At 40.8% G+C, this 22,532-nt stretch overlaps 1 protein-coding gene across 2 annotated transcripts in view; it reads right to left on the bottom strand.

Moving 5' to 3' along the window:
• Positions 1–12,977: 12,977 nt before the first annotated feature.
• Positions 12,978–22,532, bottom strand: part of LOC124716660 (protein FAM177A1) — a 39,593-nt gene continuing 30,038 nt past the window's right edge. For both annotated transcript variants that reach the window (XM_047243196.1, XM_047243195.1), the window contains one exon: positions 12,978–15,939. In XM_047243196.1, the coding sequence (XP_047099152.1) occupies positions 15,754–15,939 (186 nt within the window). In that variant the 3' untranslated portion in view covers positions 12,978–15,753. The remainder of the gene's footprint in view (positions 15,940–22,532) is intronic.

Here is a 22,532-nt window from a genome sequence, read left to right as displayed (position 1 = left end):
ATTGACATAACATTGGTTCCATGACGATGGGTAGCTATGTCAAACAATGGCATGTGGTGTTGGAGCCATCCTCATCGGACCACATGTACATTAAATTCAAGGTTGAAATGGGAATCAGACAGACCATGACTATAGAAATCCCAGGAAAACACACTGGGAGACATACAGGAGGGACCATGACTTAGGCTTATCGGAAATTAAAACCACGATAAGGAAGCCAGTAGAATTTGAGGAAGTAACAGAGTCTGTTACCTCTGCCATAGTGACCTCATATCAGGAGAACTGCACAATCACCAGGAAGTGTTCCTTGGTGGAATAACAAATTGGAAACGCAAAGAAAACAGGGACGCAAAGGACAATGGACTAAATATCGTGAGGTCCTTGTCAGTTACAATCTTGCAATAAGACAAGCAAAGGAGGCATCCTGGAAGGCATTCTGTGAGGAAGTGGAAGGCACGGCTGCACAAGCCAGAGTTCACAAGATTCTCACTAGAGTACCAACTAATCCAGGAGGTATGTTGAGGAAGGAGGATGGGGAATATACAAAGACAGCACATTAGACGCTGGAATTACTCCTCAAAACTCACTTTCCTTAATATGCTCTGCCAGATAACACAGACAAGAATGTGACCCCAGGGAGACAACAGTTCTCAGACACTCGAAGAGAGGACTGGGAATCGGCCAAGGAGTGTGTGAACTTCAACAAAATCCAGTGGGCGGTGGGAACATTCCGGCCATTCAGGTCACCTGGCCCAGATGGAATTTTTCCAGCTCTCCTGCAACAGGCAGGAGGAAAGCTTATAAGAATCCTATGCAGTCTATTTATGGTTAGCTTAGCAGTAGGAATCATTCCCAACGTTTGGAGAGCAGTGAAGGTTGTCATCATTCCAAAGTCAAGGAGAATTGATCATACCAAGGCCAAGGATATGAGACCAATCAGTCTGTCCTCCTTCATTCTCAAAACATTGGAAAAACTGGTTAATGTATACGTTGGGGAGACGAGGCTATGTAGGGTCCCTCTACACCTGAACCAACACGCATACCAACCAGATAAATCATGTGAAACAGCTATCCACCAACTCGTCGGGAAGGTGGAAAAAGCACTTCACTTCCAAGAAATAGCCCTCTGCATCTTCCTGGATATCGAAGGGGGCTTTAGTAACACGACCTTCGATTCCATGGTAAGGGCAGCAGAGGTGCATGATCTGGGGACCACTATATGTAGATGGACCAGAGCCATGCTTAGTGTAAGGAAGGTAGAAGCTTTCATGATGAATGAAAAGATGGTAAGTAAGACCAGTAGAGGCTGCCCACAAGGAGAAGTTTTGTCTCCTCTATTGTGGAATCTAGTAGTGAACGAACTCATTGAGGAGCTAAATTCCAGACAATGCTTCTGCCAAGGATACGCAGATGACCTTGTCATAGTAATACCTGGCAAATTCACTGACATGGTCAGGAATATGGCACAAGGAGGGTTGGACATTGTGCAAAAATGGTGCATTAAACAGGATCTGAGAGTTAATCCTAAGAAGACTGTTATGGTGCCATTTACGAAGAGACATATTAGGCATGCAAATTGGAATCTAAAGCTCTTCGACGAAACTCTACCTGTGAAGGGGACAGTGAAATATCTAGGGGTAACCTTGGATGAGAAGTGCAGTGTTACGTGGTTTTATGCTTAATTATACTCACTATTTCATTAGTTGATTTGTTTTCACCACATAATGCCTGCAGTTTACGTCCTTCTTCGTTGCTGAGTGATGTACCACTTTTCGTTCTGACGCCACAACTCTTCCTTTCCTATATCGTTACTACTTTTTATCTATATAAATGATGAACTATTAGTTTTGCCGTTTAACAACTTTTTAATAATTGTGGAAGTATTACAGGCATCAGGCCCCACCTAATGTGTCACCCGCCTATATGTTTTACATGAACCTTTCAAGACTCGATCAATCTGTTTACAAAGAAAAAGCAGAATATCTCTTCCTTTGACGTTGGCCAACAACGACCTAGGAAGCTCGACACCCTCGTGGCCCAGGCTCTTCCATGGCTCGTGGTAGTTTGCAGCATTCATTTTATTCCTTGCCCACTTGCCGCTACGTCGAACTTTCGTGGTGATCGTTGGGCAAAGTCTTCCACATTATCTGCAACATAAATAAACTTTCTTCCCACAGTATTTCTGAAAACCCAAAAACAAACTTAAAGGACATAATAATAATAATAATAATAATAATAATAATAATAATAACTGTTCTTACAATTATTGGTATAAGTCTTGGTCGCTTTAATGAGGGGTGGGACAGGCCTAAGCCTTGTGACACCACACACCCCCACTGTAGACCAGACTTATGCGAATTATTCTCGTTTTGTACATTTTATTTGATAAAAGATTCACATAAACTTTAAATGTTCCTATTTTAATCCTCCCTATTTAATTAATATTTCATCACTATTCTTGGTATTCTTAATATAAATTCACTTCATTCTTTTTACTTTAATATTTCATTTATATCCATTGATATACCTTATTTCATTTATCAATAGCAATGACAAATTATAGTAAATAGATGACAAAGTTTCCGGAAGGGATTCTAATTTATTCTTTAGTATTTACTGAATTTTTGGTATTTGCTTAGTACAAATTTTCACACACGCAAGTGTGTGTAAAATTAGCCCCATATTAACTACATAAGTGTCTGTTAGGTTAGCAGAAAACTAATTCATACAAGTGGGTTTGTAACGATTTGTACAACATTTCAGAGAGTTCATAATAACTCATACATTTCTCTGTAACAGTTAGTTTTCCTCTAGTGAATCACACTAAACTTGGAACAGCATTGTCAGATCAATTTCAAACTATACGAATTCATTCAGATTGGCACACACCAAGCATTTTCAACATATTAAATTATATCTATTTTTGATATGGTTGAATGTACAGAGCTTTTGAGGATAAGGTACATAATCATATCTCACTAAAGAGCCTTCTCACCCTTAAGTTTTTATTCTTCATCTGATTTGAAGGTAGACTACAACATTGCATAATCCCATATCCTTCTTGCCACCGTAGTATATCAAAAAGGAATGGCCCAAACTCAGGGAGCCTCATCTAATGGTTGAGTAGAACCCCATAAATCCTAACGTTTAAGGACCCCTTCTTCATGGTCGTATAAGTCCTCATAACACCTAAGGACTAGGGAACCTCCCCTTTTTCGTTGGTCGGGTAGAACCCTATCCTTCTCACTTCCCCCACTTTCATCCTAATATCTAATACAATTTGGTATGTTTTGTCTACTTGTAAATCTTGAATATTTTTACGCTTTTGCGTGAACTTAAATTATTTTTCTTCATATCAGTACCCGTCCTTATCTCAATTTGTGCTCAGTGCTTTGCTAATACATTTACAAATCTGCGTGTTCCTGTTCTCTATCACTTACTAATATTATTTGACTTAATAATGTCCTTGTTCTTTACTTCTCCCCCACTATTTCTCCCCTAGAAAGCAGGACATTATTATGGCGAATGTTAAGCTCTCTATATCTTGAAGTCCAAGTTCTCTAATGTGTTGTCATGTTCTGTTTTTTAAATATATTAATATTAATCTCCTAAATAATAAATATATACTAATAAAAGAAATAAAACCGATCCCCTAGTCAGTACATGACTTACAAAAGTATAAAAAAATTCTGTCACTATACTTGTGGTATAAATCGTTTAATATGTTCCACATTATACAAGCCTATATCTCTGTTGTTTTGTACATCTTATAAATTTACTGCTTTTGGATATGGCATCTGTTTTATTTCGTAAGGTCCTTCAAAATACACGTCTTGAACGTATGAAGAAAAGAGAGAGTAATTAACTTTTTTTTTAAAAAAAAAAAAAAAAAAAAAAAAAAAAAAAATATCAAAATTACTTATAATAAAGTTGCCGCTGGCGCAGCGCTCTTCTGCATGCGCGATCGTAAATCATATCTTTGCACCGGTGGAGGTACGGTAGTCAAAGTACCATTACAATGCCTCCTCTACTGACACTATCCGCAAGCGAGTGTGGCAATATAGAAAATTTACATATATATATATATAGTGCTGAAAAATATTTTTTGTACTATGTAAAATACTTAAATAATAGAGAGAAACATTCCACGTAGGAAATATATATCTAAAAACGAAGATGATGTGACTTACCAAATGAAAGTGCTGGCAGGTCGACAGACACATAGCTCAAAAATATTATAATAAATCTGTCGCTGGCGCAGCGCTCTTCTGCATGTGCGATCGTAAATCATATCTTTGCAACAGCAGAGGTGCGGTAGTCAAAGTACCGTTACAATGCACAGGTCGTCAGTTGTGGAGGTCCGTCGTTAGGAGTGTTCCGTGCGCTGTGTGTTCAAACACACTTGTACTCTGCTCAGCATTAAAGTCTGATGTTAGTTCCTCCACAGTTTGCCACCTGTCTGTCCAGCCTACGACGTCCGACATCTGTAATGAGGGGTGGCTACCCAATCCCACAACTTCCGGACACAGCTTCACCTTCGTTTTGCCGTGTACTCACCACAGCACTCCTCAGACACCCTACAAGTTGTGCTTACCAAAACGCTAGTGACGTGTCTCCAGGCTGTCACAATCTGCCTTTCAGAAACTCAGATAGGTCGTGCACCTTCCCAATTCTACACATGGACAGCACACTCACTGTTACTACATGCAGTTTGCTTTGTCTGACTAGCAGTCATTCCTCACCAAGTGACTGCTAGCACCTGCATGGTTAATGTAGGTCAGTGGTCATAACATTCTAGCTGATCAATGAAATAATTAAATAAATAGTAATATGAATATAATAGAAAGAAACATTCCACATGGGAAAAAATACATATAAAAACTATATATATATATAAAACAAAGCTGCTGTGACTTACCAAATGAGAAAGCGCTGGTAGATAAGACAATAAAAAACACACAAACACACACAAAAATTTCAAGCTTTCGCAACCCAAGGTTGCTTCATCAGGAAAGAGGGAAGGAGAGGGAAAGACGAAAGGATGTGGGTTTTAAGGGAGAGGGTAAGGAGTCATTCCAATCCCCGGAGCGGAAAGACTTACCTTAGGGGGAACAGAGATGTCAGTCGATGTGGAAGTACAGAGGCACAGATGTTGTTGAATGACAAGTGATGTACGAGGGGCGGCAACTTGAAATTAGTGAAGTTTGAGGCCTGGTGGGTAGCGGGTATTCTCTCTCTTCCCGTTATCCACCAGGCCTCAACCTCCGCTAATATCAAGTTACCGCACATCGTACTTCACTTGTCATTCAACCATTCAACAACATCTTTGCCTCTGTACTTCCACCTCGACTGGCATCTTTGCCCAACCTCTTTGCCTTTACATAGGTCTGCCTGTGTGTGTGTGTGTGTGTGTGTGTGTGTGTGTGTGTGTGTGTGTGTGTGTGTGTCCTCCCCTCCTCCCCCCCCCCCCCCCCAACCAAGGCTTTTGAGATGCGTATAGCACGTGTGACGTGACACGACGCGCGCGTTCCGCACGAGTCCAGGGCATACTGCGACGCATACACCATACTTCGCATGCACCGTCTGATGCCGGTCTGCGCTGACAGAACCGAAGCGCGCGCAACCTGTTATCTTTCTCAAACGATCTTACAGAAACTATTCACTGAAAATGTTTGATTTTTGCTGTACTTGTAGCGCTATATGTCAGCTTCATGGCGAAGTGCCCATCATCTCGCTAACGACCATTCTTATTGTGATGTACACCCTTTAGTAAGACTCAACGTAAAACTCAAAAAGTTTGCAACGAAAATTATGGGTCGCTATGATTTTGCATTTGGTGCGTAATACACCATATGTTGCTGCGTATGAAATTTAGCTAACATGTTGAATTTTTGTTTAAACTTGGGAGGAGGTTTCTATCTACCTCCAATGTCGAGAAAATGGATCCTACGTAGCGCGCTCACTTCCGATCTCACGCCCGCGAGAGTGAAATACTCGCAACATCTCTCAGATCTCCTAAACAGCTCGAGACATCGAAACGAAAATTTGGCGAATGATAGCACAAAAGGAGGAGAGTGTTTTGCCAATTCTTAAACACACGGAACTTTCTTATCTACGGCAATATATCAGTACTTATACTTCTCCTTTTTATTTATTTCACTCCCGTGACTAACTTTTTAAGAGATCGACAGATAGTGAAACAAGAGCTTCCTAGTATGAAAATAAACATCAAATTTCTTCTTTCATGTTACTGCAAACCGACACTATGAGGTTTTTCGTAAGCTATTGAACTTTGTGATTGCCAGTTACTTGTTTAATGAGGCACTCCGTTTTGGAATTCTGTCGCAATAGCTGCTGTGAGATGAGTTTGGCAAATTACACTGTGACAACGGAAGTACAATTAAACCAGTCACCAAGAGAAATGTGGCCGTTACTCACAAACGGTGATGCTTCTACGAATGAGGAAAGGTTAACAACTCACACAAAAATAGATTGCTAATTCTGTTGGAATTTCGGTGGAATCCCCGTAACCCATCATATTTTTAACACTGAGCGACTGGAATGGAAACTATTCCTTCTCTTGATATGAGCAGTATTAAAATAATGACGAGCGTTCCTTCAGGCGGAATGGTAGGCACATGCCAGATACTGGTTACTCACCTACGGCTTGCCAAACTGAAATGTGTGATCACGAATAAAATAGTTGTTATTGAGAAAAATAAACTATTGATCTGTCGCACAACACAATGGTCAGTGTATTGTCAGTAGCAGAGGATAATGCGCGCGACAGGAGTGCACAAGCTAGCCATGTGTCCCTTGTGAGTTGGAGTTCGAAAAACGTTGTCATGAAAGTAGATGTGCGCTTGTCAGCAGTACATCTCAACAAATTAAATATATCTAATCATAACACTCTTCTAGGATATTTGTACTTTCGTAATAATATAGACCATTTTCTTCATTTGTGTAGCCTGTTGATAATTAGTTTATTAATGCTGATAATGTGCATGCAACAATTGAAATGCTTTTTCTCATCACAGCGAAACAATTAAAGCATTGTTATTTGTGACTGCTTTTTGACTGTTTCTAGCTTGCAGTGGAAATGTGATGTTCACATGCATGTAGTACAGTGTGTCGTATTACATTATTACATCAATATCCAAGTCATCACAGTGAGACTTCTATACTTCAGATCTTGGACGCTTTTTACCAGGAACACAAAGGTATCACACCTGTGAAGATTATCCCTTTCTAAATTTGTGTAACAGATCGTACAGATACACCAGCATACTAGGTAGCGAGAAGATAACCTTGTTTTACTTTCCTGCCTTGCTTCTTAATCACATGATTTTATGATATTCCTTGCTTCCTTATTCACTACCCTCTGTCCCTTCTTGCGCACTGAAAACATCGCGGAGGCATATGATCCGATTCCAGCGGCCAATGGCTCATCAGGAGTATGCATTATTCTTGACAGAAGAAAAACAAAACAAAACTATACAGATATAAATAACAGGAAAGTATAATGTACTAAACAAGAAAGCTGTACCGTTTAAATGGCGAAAAACGAAACACTACCCAAAGGCAATAAAATTTAGTAACACAGCAAGTCAAAATTTATCGTATGGGCAATATTACCACTCCTCATATACGCCGTTCTGATGTGAGCATATGGCCGGGATACTTTTCCGCTCCCCACCCCAAATTTCCAATGGGGCTACCGAGGCACGCGCGACGCGAGAAACTGTGCCACAACCACAACGCTGCGTGACCTGGCGTAAGCGAGTGTCGAGTCCCAGTCGCGTCGCAATTTGCGCGGTCCCATTTGAACCTGTGAAGTTACAAAAATGCGCGCTGCGCTGCGTCGCGCCACACGCGCTATACGCGTCTCAATTTGCGCCAAGCCTAAGGTAAGTCTTTCCGCTCCAGGGACTGGAATGGCTCCTTACCCTCTCCCATAAAATCCACATCCTTTCGTCTTTCCCTCTTTCCTGATGAAGCAACCTTGGGTTGCGAAAGCTTGAAATTTGTGTGTGTTTTTTAGTGTGTATCTACCAGCGCTTTCTCGTTTGGTAAGTCACAGCATCTTTGTTTTTTATATATACATAATTAGTAATGTTTATACAAGGATAAAGCTACTCGGCCTGTAAATAAAGTACTTTATAAAAGCTGAATCACACTTTTGTCACAAAACACGATGTCAAACTTTGTTTTAGATGTCTTCATGCTGAGGTAACAATTAGGATCAGGCCTTTCCTATGTCATCACAGTAATACCTGCGTGCACACTTGACAATTCAAAGAAAATCTCACAGCTTTGTTGCATTGCTTCTATGCAGACCTGAGCTAACATTTCTAAGATGATCTAGGATGTCACTTGTGCCCCAGATCAGTCAGCCATAAAATCTCCAAAAAATATTTACCATAGACATGATAGCTGACTGGAATGCATCAGAGCACAGTTTATTAAAGACTATAAGCTACTCTTTATAAGGCTAGATGATAGCTGGAGACTGGTCGACAATTGGTATATGTTCTGATCTTTCTAAGGCTTTTGATTGTGTGGATCACAGAATACTTCTTAAAGTGCCCCACTGGGGCGTCAGAGGAGCAGTGGGCAAGTGTCCAAATCCTGCTTCAAGAAAGGAAATAGGAGTACTTTTGGAGAAAGCAGCAAAGCAGGCTGGAGGAGGATAAAGTCAGATCCGGGCACTGTACTCCATGGAGTCCCTTAGGCATCTGTCTTCAGTCCACTGCTGTTTCTCCTATACCTACCTATGTTGTACAAAACATTTAGGTTCAATTGTTTGCTGACAATATCAGCAATGTAATAAACAGAAGACATTCCACCAATCTAAAGTCTAACATCAATAAATTGTTCTCAGAACTCCTACCCCACTTCAAAGTAAATTCGCTGTTAGTAAACAAGGGCAAAAATAACTACATCCACTTCAGTGCCAATTACAAAATTCCACTGGAGGTACTGTATACATTGGTCAGTAAAGAGTATTTTGCTCCAAATTCTTAGGCCTCCAAGTAGATAGCAGATTAGCTGCAGAGCTCACATCTTCCATACTATAAAAAGATTGTTTATGGCTCCTTTAGCTGTTAGAACTATCTCATTGGAAACATCAGCCTCACAAAGTTCACTTACTTTGGATATGCCAACTATATGATGATGGCACTGAAACAGAGGATGACACGCGTAAAGCTGAAATACTAAACACCTTTTTCCAAAGCTGTTTCACAGAGGAAGACCGCACTGCAGTTCCTTCTCTAAATCCTCGCACAAACGAAAAAATGGCTGACATCGAAATAAGTGTCCAAGGAATAGAAAAGCAACTGGAATCACTCAATAGAGGAAAGTCCACTGGACCTGACGGGATACCAATTCGATTCTACACAGAGTACGCGAAAGAACTTGCCCCCCTTCTAACAGCCGTGTACCGCAAGTCTCTAGAGGAACAGAGGGTTCCAAATGATTGCAAAAGAGCACAGATAGTCCCAGTCTTCAAGAAGGGTCGTCGAGCAGATGCGCAAAACTATAGACCTATATCTCTGACGTCAGTCTGTTGTAGAATTTTAGAACATGTTTTTTGCTCGAGTATCATGTCGTTTTGGAAACCCAGAATCTACTATGTAGGAATCAACATGGATTCCGGAAACAGCGATTGTGTGAGACCCAACTCGCTTTATTTGTTCATGAGACCCAGAAAATATTAGATACAGGCTCCCAGGTAGATGCTATTTTTCTTGACTTCCGATACAGTTCCGCACTGTCGCCTGATATACAAAGTAAGAGCCTACGGAATATCAGACCAGCTGTGTGGCTGGATTGAAGAGTTTTTAGCAAACAGAACACAGCATGTTGTTATCAATGGAGAGATGTCTACAGACGTTAAAGTAACCTCTGGCGTGCCACAGGTGAGTGTTATGGGACCATTGCTTTTCACAATATATATAAATGACCTAGTAGATAGTGTCGGAAGTTCCATGCAGCTTTTCGCGGATGATGCTGTAGTATACAGAGAAGTTGCAGCATTAGAAAATTGTAGCGAAATGCAGGAAGATCTGCAGCGGATAGGCACTTGGTGCAGGGAGTGGCAACTGACCCTTAACATGGACAAATGTAATGTATTGCGAATACATAGAAAGAAGGATCCTTTATTGTATGATTATATGATAGCGGAACAAACACTGGTAGCAGTTACTTCTGTAAAATATCTGGGAGTATGCGTGCGGAACGATTTGAAGTGGAATGATCATATAAAATTAATTGTTGGTAAGGCGGGTACCAGGTTGAGATTCATTGGGAGAGTGCTTAGAAAATGTAGTCCATCAACAAAGGAGGTGGCTTACAAAACACTCGTTCGACCTATACTTGAGTATTGCTCATCAGTGTGGGATCCGTACCAGAACGGTCTGACGGAGGAGATAGAGAAGATCCAAAGAAGAGCGGCGCGTTTCGTCACAGGGTTATTTGGTAACCGTGATAGTGTTACGGAGATGTTTAATAAACTCAAGTGGCAAACTCTGCAAGAGAGGCGCTCTGCATCGCGGTGTAGCTTGCTCGCCAGGTTTCGAGAGGGTGCGTTTCTGGATGAGGTCTCGAATATATTGCTTCCCCCTACTTATGCCTCCCGAGGAGATCACGAATGTAAAATTAGAGAGATTAGAGCGCGCACGGAGGCTTTCAGACAGTCGTTTTTCCCGCGAACCATACGCGACTGGAACAGGAAAGGGAGGTAATGACAGTGGCACGTAAAGTGCCCTCCGCCACACACCGTTGGGTGGCTTGCGGAGAATAAATGTAGATGTAGATGTATATTATGTGCTATACAATTATCAAAGAAAACTTTATTTTTGCAGAAAAAGGTTGTCAGAATTATGTGCAGAGTTCCACCAAGAAGCTCCTTAGTAGTCTTTATGAGAGACTTGGGCTACTAACCAGTACTCCACGAAATATTTATTCCATGATGAGCTTCATGGTTGACAGTCCTATGAAACCAATGAAATGTACTATGCTCACAATACAAGGCAGGGATGTGACCACCATTGTGATTTCAAAAATGCACACCTTTCCTAACGTTAAGTTACTGTATTCCAGTATTAAAATACTTAATTCACTGAAAAATAACTCCAAGAGCTACACAGTGCGCTTTTTTTACATGATTTTTTTAAAAGACAGACATACAGTCTCTATGCATATACACTTGTGTCCAAAATTAAAGCAACAAACTGAAATTTTGCAGGGTTGCATTTATTTTCCTACAAAACAGTATAAACACATGCTAGTAAAGTAGAAACAGTGTAAAGAATACAGAACATAAACAATTCCAACATGCATACAGTTAGACAAAAATGTTCTTAATTTTTTCCAACTCAATGAATTTGTGCACAAATATTCTGACAACTGGTTTATGTGCTCAGTACGGGGTACAACCACTTCCGGCAGCAATACAGGCCTGACAATGAGGGGGCATGCTGTGAATGATTTCATCAGTCTCATGTTGAGACAATAATGCCCATTCTTCCCGTATAACTGCTTGCAGGTCTTTGAGAGTTGTTGTTGTTGGGTGCTGACGTGATGCAACCAGTCTCCTTAGAGCATCCCAGACCTGCTCTATGAAATTCAAATAGGGAGAGCGAGCAGACTGTGACGTGTGTAATATCTTCCATTTCCAACATCAAATACCTTTGCTCTACGAAGTGGGTCATTATCGTGCATCAATACGAAGTCTGGGCCCACAGCATCTCGCAACAACTGCGCGCGAGGTCCACAATCTCCTTACGATACTTGACAGCACTTAAACCTTGCCAATTCACCCGCACAATTTAATGAAGAGGTGTTACAGTGATCAACATAATCCTTGCCCCCACTATTAGGGATCCTTGGTATCGGTCTCTGTCCACAATGTATAGGTTCCAAAATCGTGTTTCACATCCCTCCATAGGTGAATCCATCAAATCACTCTCCAGACCAAAACGGGACTCATCTGTGAAAACAACATTCGTCCACCGATTGTCCAGGTGGTATGTCGATGACTCCACTCTAGATGTTCTGTTCTGCGAAAATGTGACAGAGGTACACAGACAACAATTCTCCGACAAAGGCCGCTCTGCTGAAGCCTTCAGTACACCATTTGCTTGGATCCAACAGTTCCAGTGGATTCTGCGAGGTCAGATGATGCTAGTTGCCATCCAATACTAAAGTGGTGCCATTGTGACCTTACAGCCAAATAACAGTCCTCTTTATGTCACACGTGGTTTGCCCTGCACTCTGTCTATAGAATACAGATTGGTCTCTCTCAACTGTCACCACATCCGAGAAACAACAGAATGAGTCACATTAAGGCAATGGCTCACTGGATATTTAGCAATTGTCATGCTACCATTCTTTCTCTGACCGTCCAGCACATAGGAGATGCCAATCAGACTGCACTGCACTGTCTGTGACTGTGTACACAATGGCTGTGAATGTGGGACTACCCAGCAAACACTAAGCTGTTTGATAGGTGCCCTGATGTTAGTGTCGGCACGGTCGTCCATTGATTGGAATGCCATATTCCATGCAGAACACTATCATACATACATCTGTTTAAAGTTTGAATGATTATATTGCGAATTAGACACAGTATGGGGAAATAGTTTATTGCTTTAATTTAGGATACTAGTGTATTTTAATTGTCATGTATGTGTACAACGTATACCAATCCTAATACTGTGTGTATTTTGATGTATTTTTCACACGGGTTCTTTTTTGTTCTAGTTTATTGTTTTAATTTCTCTGCAACTATTTTCATAAATCTATGTTGCCCGAGAGTCTTTGTTACAAGCAATTTACAGTAACACTTTTTTTTTTTTACCTGCTCCATACTTTAGCCCGTCCTACACATTAAAGGATAAATTTAATATGTGCATGAACTTACTTACATACATACATACATAACAAGCTCTAATCAAAGAAATCTTTCCAAACACTGAGTTACACCATTTTATTTGTATATAATGATTGTTACAAACATCAAAAAATACAGTTCAACTTTTTGTATACAAATATGTCAAATGTACATCAAATTTGACAATTCACCTTATATACATACAGTATAAGGTATCTTTACAGAAGCGTTTTGTCCGCAAGACACACACACACACACACACACACACACACACACACACACACACACCAATTTATTTCACACAAGCAAGTGGTATACGCAACTGCAGAAAGGTTAATACTGTTGGGACTCCCATTCATTCGAACAGCTGCACGTATTTTCTTAGACAAAAATATTGTTAATAAAGATGTGATCGCATTGAATAAAAGCAAAATCAAAATTCAACTACTTATTACAGAAAGAGCTCGAAGTTATTGTCTTTACTGCACAAGAGTCCCACACTGAATACACGCTATTTACTGTCATAGTGCATCTGTCTCAAGCTGTCACAGTTCAGAGCATTCACTGTAGATGGTACCAGTAAACTGATACTCCTTATGTGTGATACATTAGAAATTTTTACTATACCTAATTCTAATATTAATACAAAAACAGCAGTTTCTAGTCCCACACAAAAACATGCAACCACAAGACAAAAAGCATGGTAAATTAGCCACTCCTCAATATCAATTACAATTTTCTTTGTATTTTTAGATTGAGAAACGATGCCACTGATAAGCAGAATTAGTGCTTTTTATTAAATGAGATCTCTATTATATCCGACTCAGTAAGTGTACTGTAGACACTTGACAGTCTTCATGCTTAAAGCCCAAGAGAAAATAAATTGTCGAAGACACGACATCAGAGAGGCCACCAGCTGTACGATGTGCAAACTGCTTCCTCCAGAGAGCTTCAAATAAGCAACAAACAGTACCTACCATCAGGCACGAGGCTCAACTTCTGTGACAAACGTCTCTAGTCACCTCGTGGGGTGTGGGTCAGATTATCATCATTTTGTGTGAGAAACTAAACAAATTGAAATGCATTTCCCACTAGCATTGTCACTATCCTCGCATTGTAAAATTAAAAGGTTAACTAGATAATCAGAGTTTTGAGAGTGACTCTCACATGTAACTGACTATTTGCATCGAGAACATGGGTACCATGTTTAGAGCACATCCTTACAGAGGTATCATTTCTATAATATGCCCTCCATCTTTACAGTGAAAATAAATAAATAAATAAATAAATATAATAAAAAATAAAGGCAATATGTAACATTTTCATAACTTTGAAGGGGACAGTGATAGGAATAAATTAATGGTAACTGTAAGGGTGGAAAACCTTGTGTCACGTCACAATTCTCTTTGATGCTAAAACATTTCTCATAATAAATAGATTTCTGGGGCAGGGAGAAGAAACATCTGTACTGTTAAATCATACCGCCTTCTGTGGAAGTTGTGTTGTTATGTATCTTGGTTCATTAAAAATACACAACTTTATTCTCCGCAAAATGGTGTCTCATCTTTTTCACATAAAAATACAAAGAATTAAAGAAGCATATGAATATTATGGTAGAATTTTGAAACTGATTATGTAGGATTGATTAATTTCTTGGACATGTGAGTTTATTTCTTGAACACTTTCCACAAATTTGGAAACAAAACTTAAAACAAGGAAACTAATGTGATTGCAGCGTAATTGATTTTCTAGGTGTGAGGAAGTATAAGCATGAACAATATGTACATGCATACAACTTTCAAGACAAGATAATGGAGGCAGTTTCTGAGTATAACTTATTCTGTAATCATATATATAAAAAACAAAGATGCTGTAACTTACCAAATGAGAAAGCGCTGGTAGATAGACACAATGTAATCAATACAATAAACTTAGAAATTGATTAACAGATAAAATTTATATTTTTATAAATAAAGTACCACTGTAACAACGCTGAAAATGTGAACAACGGTAAGTGTCACTTGTAAGGGTAAGGATGTCTTAATCACCTTTAAAAAAAAGAAAAAAGAAAAAAAAAAGGAAAAAAGCTACATTGTCTTAATAACAGCAGTTCCCAATTCTGCTCTCAAGAATTAATATACAAATGAGCTCAAAATTATAATTAAAATGATTGTATGTAAGTGTGCTTAAGTAGCTCATTTCACTTTATAAGGCATTATTTACTTGATTTTAAAATTTTAATACATTTCATCCCTTGTGGAACTCAATAAAGTGAAAAGAGGAAACAGCTACAGTCTCAGGTATCTAGTAATGCATTTTATGACAAACTCATTATCAGCACAATGTTAGCTACTGTCACATTATTCTACCTGACAGATTAGCACAGACCAAAAATTTGTTTAGTTAATTATTTTTCTGTAAAAGATAACACCTTCAGTTCTGGGCTATACACTAAACAGAAGAGCTAGCAAACTAGTCCACAGGTCTTCAATTCATGTCGCTTCTTATGTTTGTACTACTTCCTGTCAATTTGTAAACAAATACTGAGCTGACATTAATATGTATTTTTCCCTCTCAGAGCACATGCATTACAAATTAGGTTCACACAAAAAAACATTTTACATAAAGAAGTTGAACAATGCGATCCGTAACCATAAACAGATACAGTTATTTTTTAAATTAATCAGAGGCAACAAGCACAATGCATAGTTTGCAAGTAATGTAAATTCCATTTTCTGTACAACAAGGCACACCATGCTGTTACCGTTACAGAAAGTCTCCTCGCCCATACTGCCAAAATCCATCAAGATGTCTGCTCAGTCCAGAAAATTATGGGATATTTTCGATGAAACAGAGCATCAATATTTCTTCGGGTCTTCTGATCCTGCAACAGAACTCTGTGTGGCTGTGCCCTTGCCAGAGTCACCACCTTTCAGCGGTAGTGATGCCATCTGCATGTCACCACTCTTCTCCAGAATATCTTTTGAGCCACTCCCTGACCATCCACCCATTTCCAGGTCTTGTCGTTTCTTTTCTTCTTCTTCCTACATGGAGGAGTTCAGTTAGATGCTTTATAACAGGTATTTGTTATTTTATTAATGAAAAATTAGTTACAGAAGTGTCTGCAATCAGGCCTTAGCATTCTGAGACAACATGGGCCGTGTGTGTGTGTGTGTGTGTGTGTGTGTGTGTGTGTGTGTTTTCTAAATCTGACTTGGGACTTTCTTCTATTATTGGGTAGTGGAGCAAGTGGTTACTAGAAGGCTAACATGAAAGTGTGTTTAACTACTGATTTGAGACCCAGTGCTAGGGAGGTTTGTCCAGAGTGCTTTGTGGTGGAAATAACACTAGTTGTGCAAAAGGCAGGTACCAGGAAGAATCCGAGAAGTGTGCTTTATCAATGAATGGTGGTGGTGTACAGAAGACTGATGAATTTTCCACAACTGCCCACCACTTTTGGACTCTTGCTTGGTACAATTAACAGACAAATTGGAGAAAACCCAAATAAGAACTGTGCATTTCATCACAGGCATGTAAACAGCACCACAAGAGCTAAGCAGAGGGAACTGTACTTTTTTTAACTTATTTATTCAAATTTCAAGAACAAACCTTCAATAGCCTTCAAAGTACTCTCCAATTGCACTAATACACTTATCTAATCTTTTATTCAGGTTTTCAAAACACTGTTTAAATTCATCTTCTGTGATGCTTGACAGTACCTCTCATTTTATCTTCACTTCCGCAACATCAGCAAAATATTTTCCTTTCACATATTTTGATTCTAGGAAACAAAAGAGTCACATGGGGCAAGGCCAGGTGGGTATTGGAAGTGAGGAAAAGGGGTCCTACCATTTTTGGTCAAGTTCAATGTAAGCAGGGGCATCTTCACATTGGTGGGGGGGATAATAATAATAATAATAATAATAATAATAATAATAATTAGCCACCCGACTGCCACAAATAACGCCACTTCCGCAGCACACTGCTGTGCAATCTTTTCAAAACTTCCAAGTACAAAGCTTGGTTAACAAACTCTGAATGGAGTGACTTATTTTCAGTTATCTGCATATTTACTAGTTTACTTTCATAATTTCTTACATGTTTAAATGCTCTTTAGTTTAAAGTCATTAATTTCATGCATGTTTATTTATCAGGCACAGTTCCACATTTGTTAACTGTCTAGTGTATATGTTTGGCTGTCTTTAGTATGGATAGGGACTGTGATTGCTGCATACAGATTCGAGCTCAGTTGGTAACCTTTTGCTCACAGCTCCAGGCTGTGTTGGCTTCCATCACAAAGCTTGAAGCTGTTGACAATGGGCATCACTGTGGGACAGGGAGGGGGAGGGCGGACATAGGGATCTGAGGGAAGTTGAGTACATCCCACATATCCCCCCCCCCCCGTTTGGTCTAATGCTGTGATCGCCCCAGTTCCTGCCTGCACTAAGGCTGACCTCTCACTTGTGGTTGAGTGGGAGGTCATTCCAGGGCCTGGCAGAAATCTGAAGACTTCCCATGGGGCTGATCAAAAGGTCACCCCACTTTGTCTGACAAACAGGTTTCAGGTGCTATATGTGGCTGATGATTTTCCAGAGCCAGATAAAGACGCTCCTCTTGTTCCAGAGGAAGTCGGATTTGCTGGTTGTTGGAAGCTGCAATGTTAGACACATAATGAGGCTTCTTAGGAATATGGCTGCAAAGAAGGGGAAGGAGTCTAGTGTGACTCCATGTGCAGCCATTCCAGATATAGGAAAGGTCCTTCTGGAAGCCATGAAGAGCACAAGGTGCAGCCAGCTGCGGGTGGTGGCTCATGCCAGTACCAAACAATGTGTGTGACTTCGGATCAGAAGAGATACTCTCTTCTTTCAGCTGGCTAGCTGAACTAAGCCTGTGGTCCTTTGGTACAGAGACAAGTTGAGGGACTGAATCAAAGGCTCAGGAGGTTCTGAAATAGTGTAGACTGCAGATTCCTTCAACTTGCGTCATTGGGTAGTGGGTTTCTGGGTTCCGCTTAATAGATCAGAAGTCCACTACAAACTTGAAGTGGCTACATGGGTAGTGGGGACTGGGTGGTTTTTTAGGTTAGAGGGTCTTGGGAAACCACAAAATGTGTGTCAGTCTAGAAGGGTGCAGGGCAAACACAGCAAGGTAGAGATAGCAAAAATTGATATTGTAGTTGTAAATTGTCATAGCTGCATTGGAAAAGAACCATAGCTCCAAGTGCTAGTAGAAAGCACTGAATATCAAATCGCACAGAAAATTGGCTAAACTGGAAGTAAGTTGAGCCGAAATTTTTCAAAGGACCTAATCGTGTTCAGAAACGACAGATTTAATACAGTCAGTGGACAAGTGTTTACTGCTGTCAAAAGTAATTGTGGTGAAATTGAAGTGGATAGTCCCTGTGACTTAATGTGGGTTGAGGTTATACTTGACAACCAGAATAAATTAATGATTGGTTTGGCTCAGATGATGCAGTTGCTGAACAGTTCAAAGAAAAATTTGAGTCATTTCAAATAGGTACCCCACTTATACAATATTAGTTGGTGGGGACTTAAATCTGCCCTCGATATGTTGGGATAAATATATGTTTAAAGCCAGCAGTAGGCATAAAACATTGTTAGAAATTGTACTGAATGCTTTCTCAGGAAATTATTTCAAATAATTAGTTCAAGAGCCAACATTACTTGACCTACTAGCAACAAAAAATCCTGAACAAATACAGGGCATCATGGTGGATACAGAGATTAGTGACCACCAGTTGTCGCAAGACTGAATGCCGTAACATCAGAACCCACCAAAAATAAATGCAAAGTAAATTTTTTAAAATTTGTTAGACACCTATCCAAGAGACAGTCTACACTCCTTCCAATCTGACTGTAAGCATACACCAGATGTGGTTTGAATTCAGGGAAATTGTATTTACTGCAGTTAAGAGTCTGCACCACAAATTAATAAGCAATGAAACTGATCCCCCCCTGGTCCACTAAATGGATAAGAACACACTTGGGGGGAAAAAAACCCAAATTTAAAAGAATGCAAATTCCACAAGATTGGTGAAATTATACAGAAATTCGAAATTTAGCACAAATTTCAATCTGAGATGCTTTTAATAGCTTCTACAACCAAACTGCCTCAAAATCCACCAGAAAACCCAAAGTGATTCTGATCATATGTAAAGTACAGCAGCGAGAAGACACAATCAATACCTTCATGATGCAATAACAGTTGTTATGTCGCTGATGACAGTGTCACTAAAGCAGAGTTACTAAACTTTTTCTGAAACACATCCACCAAAGAGGCTAACATAAATACACTCCTGGAAATTGAAATAAGAACACCGTGAATTCATTGTCCCAGGAAGGGGAAACTTTATTGACACATTCCTGGGGTCAGATACATCACATGATCACACTGACAGAACCACAGGCACATAGACACAGGCAACAGAGCATGCACAATGTCGGCACTAGTACAGTGTATATCCACCTTTCGCAGCAATGCAGGCTGCTATTCTCCCACGGAGACGATCGTAGAGATGCTGGATGTAGTCCTGTGGAACGGCTTGCCATGCCATTTCCACCTGGCGCCTCAGTTGGACCAGCGTTCGTGCTGGACTTGCAGACCGCGTGAGACGACGCTTCATCCAGTCCCAAACATGCTCAATGGGGGACAGATCCGGAGATCTTGCTGGCCAGGGTAGTTGACTTACACCTTCTAGAGCACGTTGGGTGACACGGGATACATGCGGACGTGCATTGTCCTGTTGGAACAGCAAGTTCCCTTGCCGGTCTAGGAATGGTAGAACGATGGGTTCGATGACGGTTTGGATGTACCGTGCACTATTCAGTGTCCCCTCGACGATCACCAGTGGTGTACGGCCAGTGTAGGAGATCGCTCCCCACACCATGATGCCGGGTGTTGGCCCTGTGTGCCTCGGTCGTATGCAGTCCTGATTGTGGCGCTCACCTGCACGGCGCCAAACACGCATACGACCATCATTGGCACCAAGGCAGAAGTGACTCTCATCGCTGAAGACGACACGTCTCCATTCGTCCCTCCATTCACGCCTGTCGCGACACCACTGGAGGCAGACTGCACGATGTTGGGGCGTGAGCGGAAGACGGCCTAACGGTGTGCGGGACCGTAGCCCAGCTTCATGGAGACGGTTGCGAATGGTCCTCGCCGATACCCCAGGAGCAACAATGTCCCTAATTTGCTGGGAAGTGGCGGTGCGGTCCCCTACGGCACTGCGTAGGATCCTACGGTCTTGGCGTGCATCCGTGCGTCGCTGCGGTCCGGTCCCAGGTCGACGGGCACGTGCACCTTCCGCCGACTACTGGCGACAACATCGATGTACTGTGGAGACCTCACGCCCCACGTGTTGAGCAATTCGGCGGTACGTCCACCCGGCCTCTCGCATGCCCACTATACGCCCTCGCTCAAAGTCCGTCAACTGCACATACGGTTCACGTCCACGCTGTCGCGGCATGCTACCAGTGTTAAAGACTGCGATGGAGCTCCGTATGCCACGGCAAACTGGCTGACACTGACGGCGGCGGTGCACAAATGCTGCGCAGCTAGCGCCATTCGACGGCCAACACCGCGATTCCTGGTGTGTCCGCTGTGCCGTGCGTGTGATCATTGCTTGTACAGCCCTCTCGCAGTGTCCGGAGCAAGTATGGTGGGTCTGACACACCGCTGTCAATGTGTTCTTTTTTCCATTTCCAGGAGTGTATTACAAATCTAGAATAACTGCCAACATAAGTAACTTAGAAGTAGATACCCACAGTGTAGTGAAGCAGCTTGAATCACATAATAAGCGAAGGCTTTCAGTCCAGACTACATACGAGTCAGGTTCCTTTCAGAATATGCTGATACAATAGCTCCAATCTAACAATGACATACAACCACTTGCTCATCAAAGCATTTGAAACTAAAGATTGGGAAGTTGCACAAGTCACAAATATCCAAGAAAGAAAACAGCAGTAATTCACTGAATTACAGACCCATATCACTAACATCGGTTTGCAATAGAGTTTTGGAACATATTCTGGATTTGAACATAATGAATTATCTCTAAGAAAAAGGAGCCCATCGGAGCACCCCTATTAGAATGTTTGTAGATCACGCTGTCATTACCATCTTGTAAAGTCATCAGATAATTGAAGCCAACTGCACAATGATTTAGACAAGATATTTGTATGGTGAAAGAAGTGGCATTTGACTCTAAATAATAAAAAGTGTGAAGTCATACACACGAATACTAAAAGTATTCCCCTAAACTTTGGTTACACAATAAATCACAAAAATATACAGGTTATGAATTCAACTAAATACTTGTAGATTACAATTATGAGTAACTTAAATTTGAACTTTCTGGCAGATTAGAACTGTGTGCCAGACCGAGACTTGAACTAGATACCTTTGCCTTTCGCAGGCAAGTGCTCTACCATCTGAGCTACCCAAGCAAGACTAGGAACCTGTCCTCACAGCTTCAATTCTGTCAGTACCTCATCTCCTACTTTCCAAACTTCACAGACGCTCTTCTGCGAACCTTTAAGAACTAGCATACCTGGAAGAAAGGATATTGCGGAGACATGGCTAAGCCACAGCCTGGGGATGTTACCAGAAAGAAATTTATACCAAATAAATTAACAAATGATGGAGCTGATCCTCCTTGGTACACAAAACAGGTTAGAACACTTGCAGAAACAACGAAACAAACATGTCAAATTTAAACAGACGCAAAATCCCTAAGATTGACCATCTTTCACAGCAGCTCGAAATTTAATGCGGCCTTCAATGAGAGATGCTTATAACAGTTTCCACAACAAAAATTTATCTCGAAACCTGGCAGAAAATCCAAAGAGATTCTGGTTGAATGTGAAGTACGTTAGCGGCAAGAAACAATCAATGCCTTATCTGCGCGACAGCAATGGAGATACTATCGAAGACAGTGCTGCCAAAACAGAGTTACTAAACACAACCTTCCGAAATGCCTTAATAAAGGAATGCAAAGTAAATATTCCAGGATTCGAATCGAGAACAGCTGCCAGCATGAGTAACGTAGAAGCAAATATCCTCTGAGTACTGAAGCAACTCAAATCACTTAATAAAAGCAAGTCTTCTGGTCCAAACTATATCAATTACGTTTCTTTCAGAATATTCTGATGCATTAGCTCCATACTTAATCATATACAACCGTTTGCTCGACGAAAGATCCGTATCCAAATACTGGAAAGTTGCACAGGCAACACCAATATTCAAGAAAGGTAGGAGTAATCCACTAAATTACAGGGTCACATTGTTAACATTGATATGCAGCAGGATTTTAGAACATATATTGTGTTCGAACATTATGAACTACCTCGAAGAAAATGGTCTATTGACAGGCAGTCAACACGGGTTTAGGAAACATTGTTCCTGTGAAACAACTAGCTCTTTATTCACATGAAGTGCTGAGTGCTATTGACAAGGGATTTCAGATCGATTCTGTATTCCTGGATTTCTGGAAGGCTTTTGACAGTGTACCACACAAGCAGCTCATAGTGGAATTGCAGCCTTGCTGTGCTGGTACTGCGAACGGCTGAAAGCAAGGGGAAACTACAGCCGTAATTTTACCCGAGGGCATGCAGCT

This window comes from Schistocerca piceifrons, chromosome 9 (genome assembly GCF_021461385.2).
Source record: "Schistocerca piceifrons isolate TAMUIC-IGC-003096 chromosome 9, iqSchPice1.1, whole genome shotgun sequence".
Lineage (NCBI taxonomy): Eukaryota > Metazoa > Arthropoda > Insecta > Orthoptera > Acrididae > Schistocerca > Schistocerca piceifrons.
The sequence above is the reverse complement of the archived record's forward strand: the minus strand, read 5'-3'. Positions and strand labels throughout refer to the sequence as shown.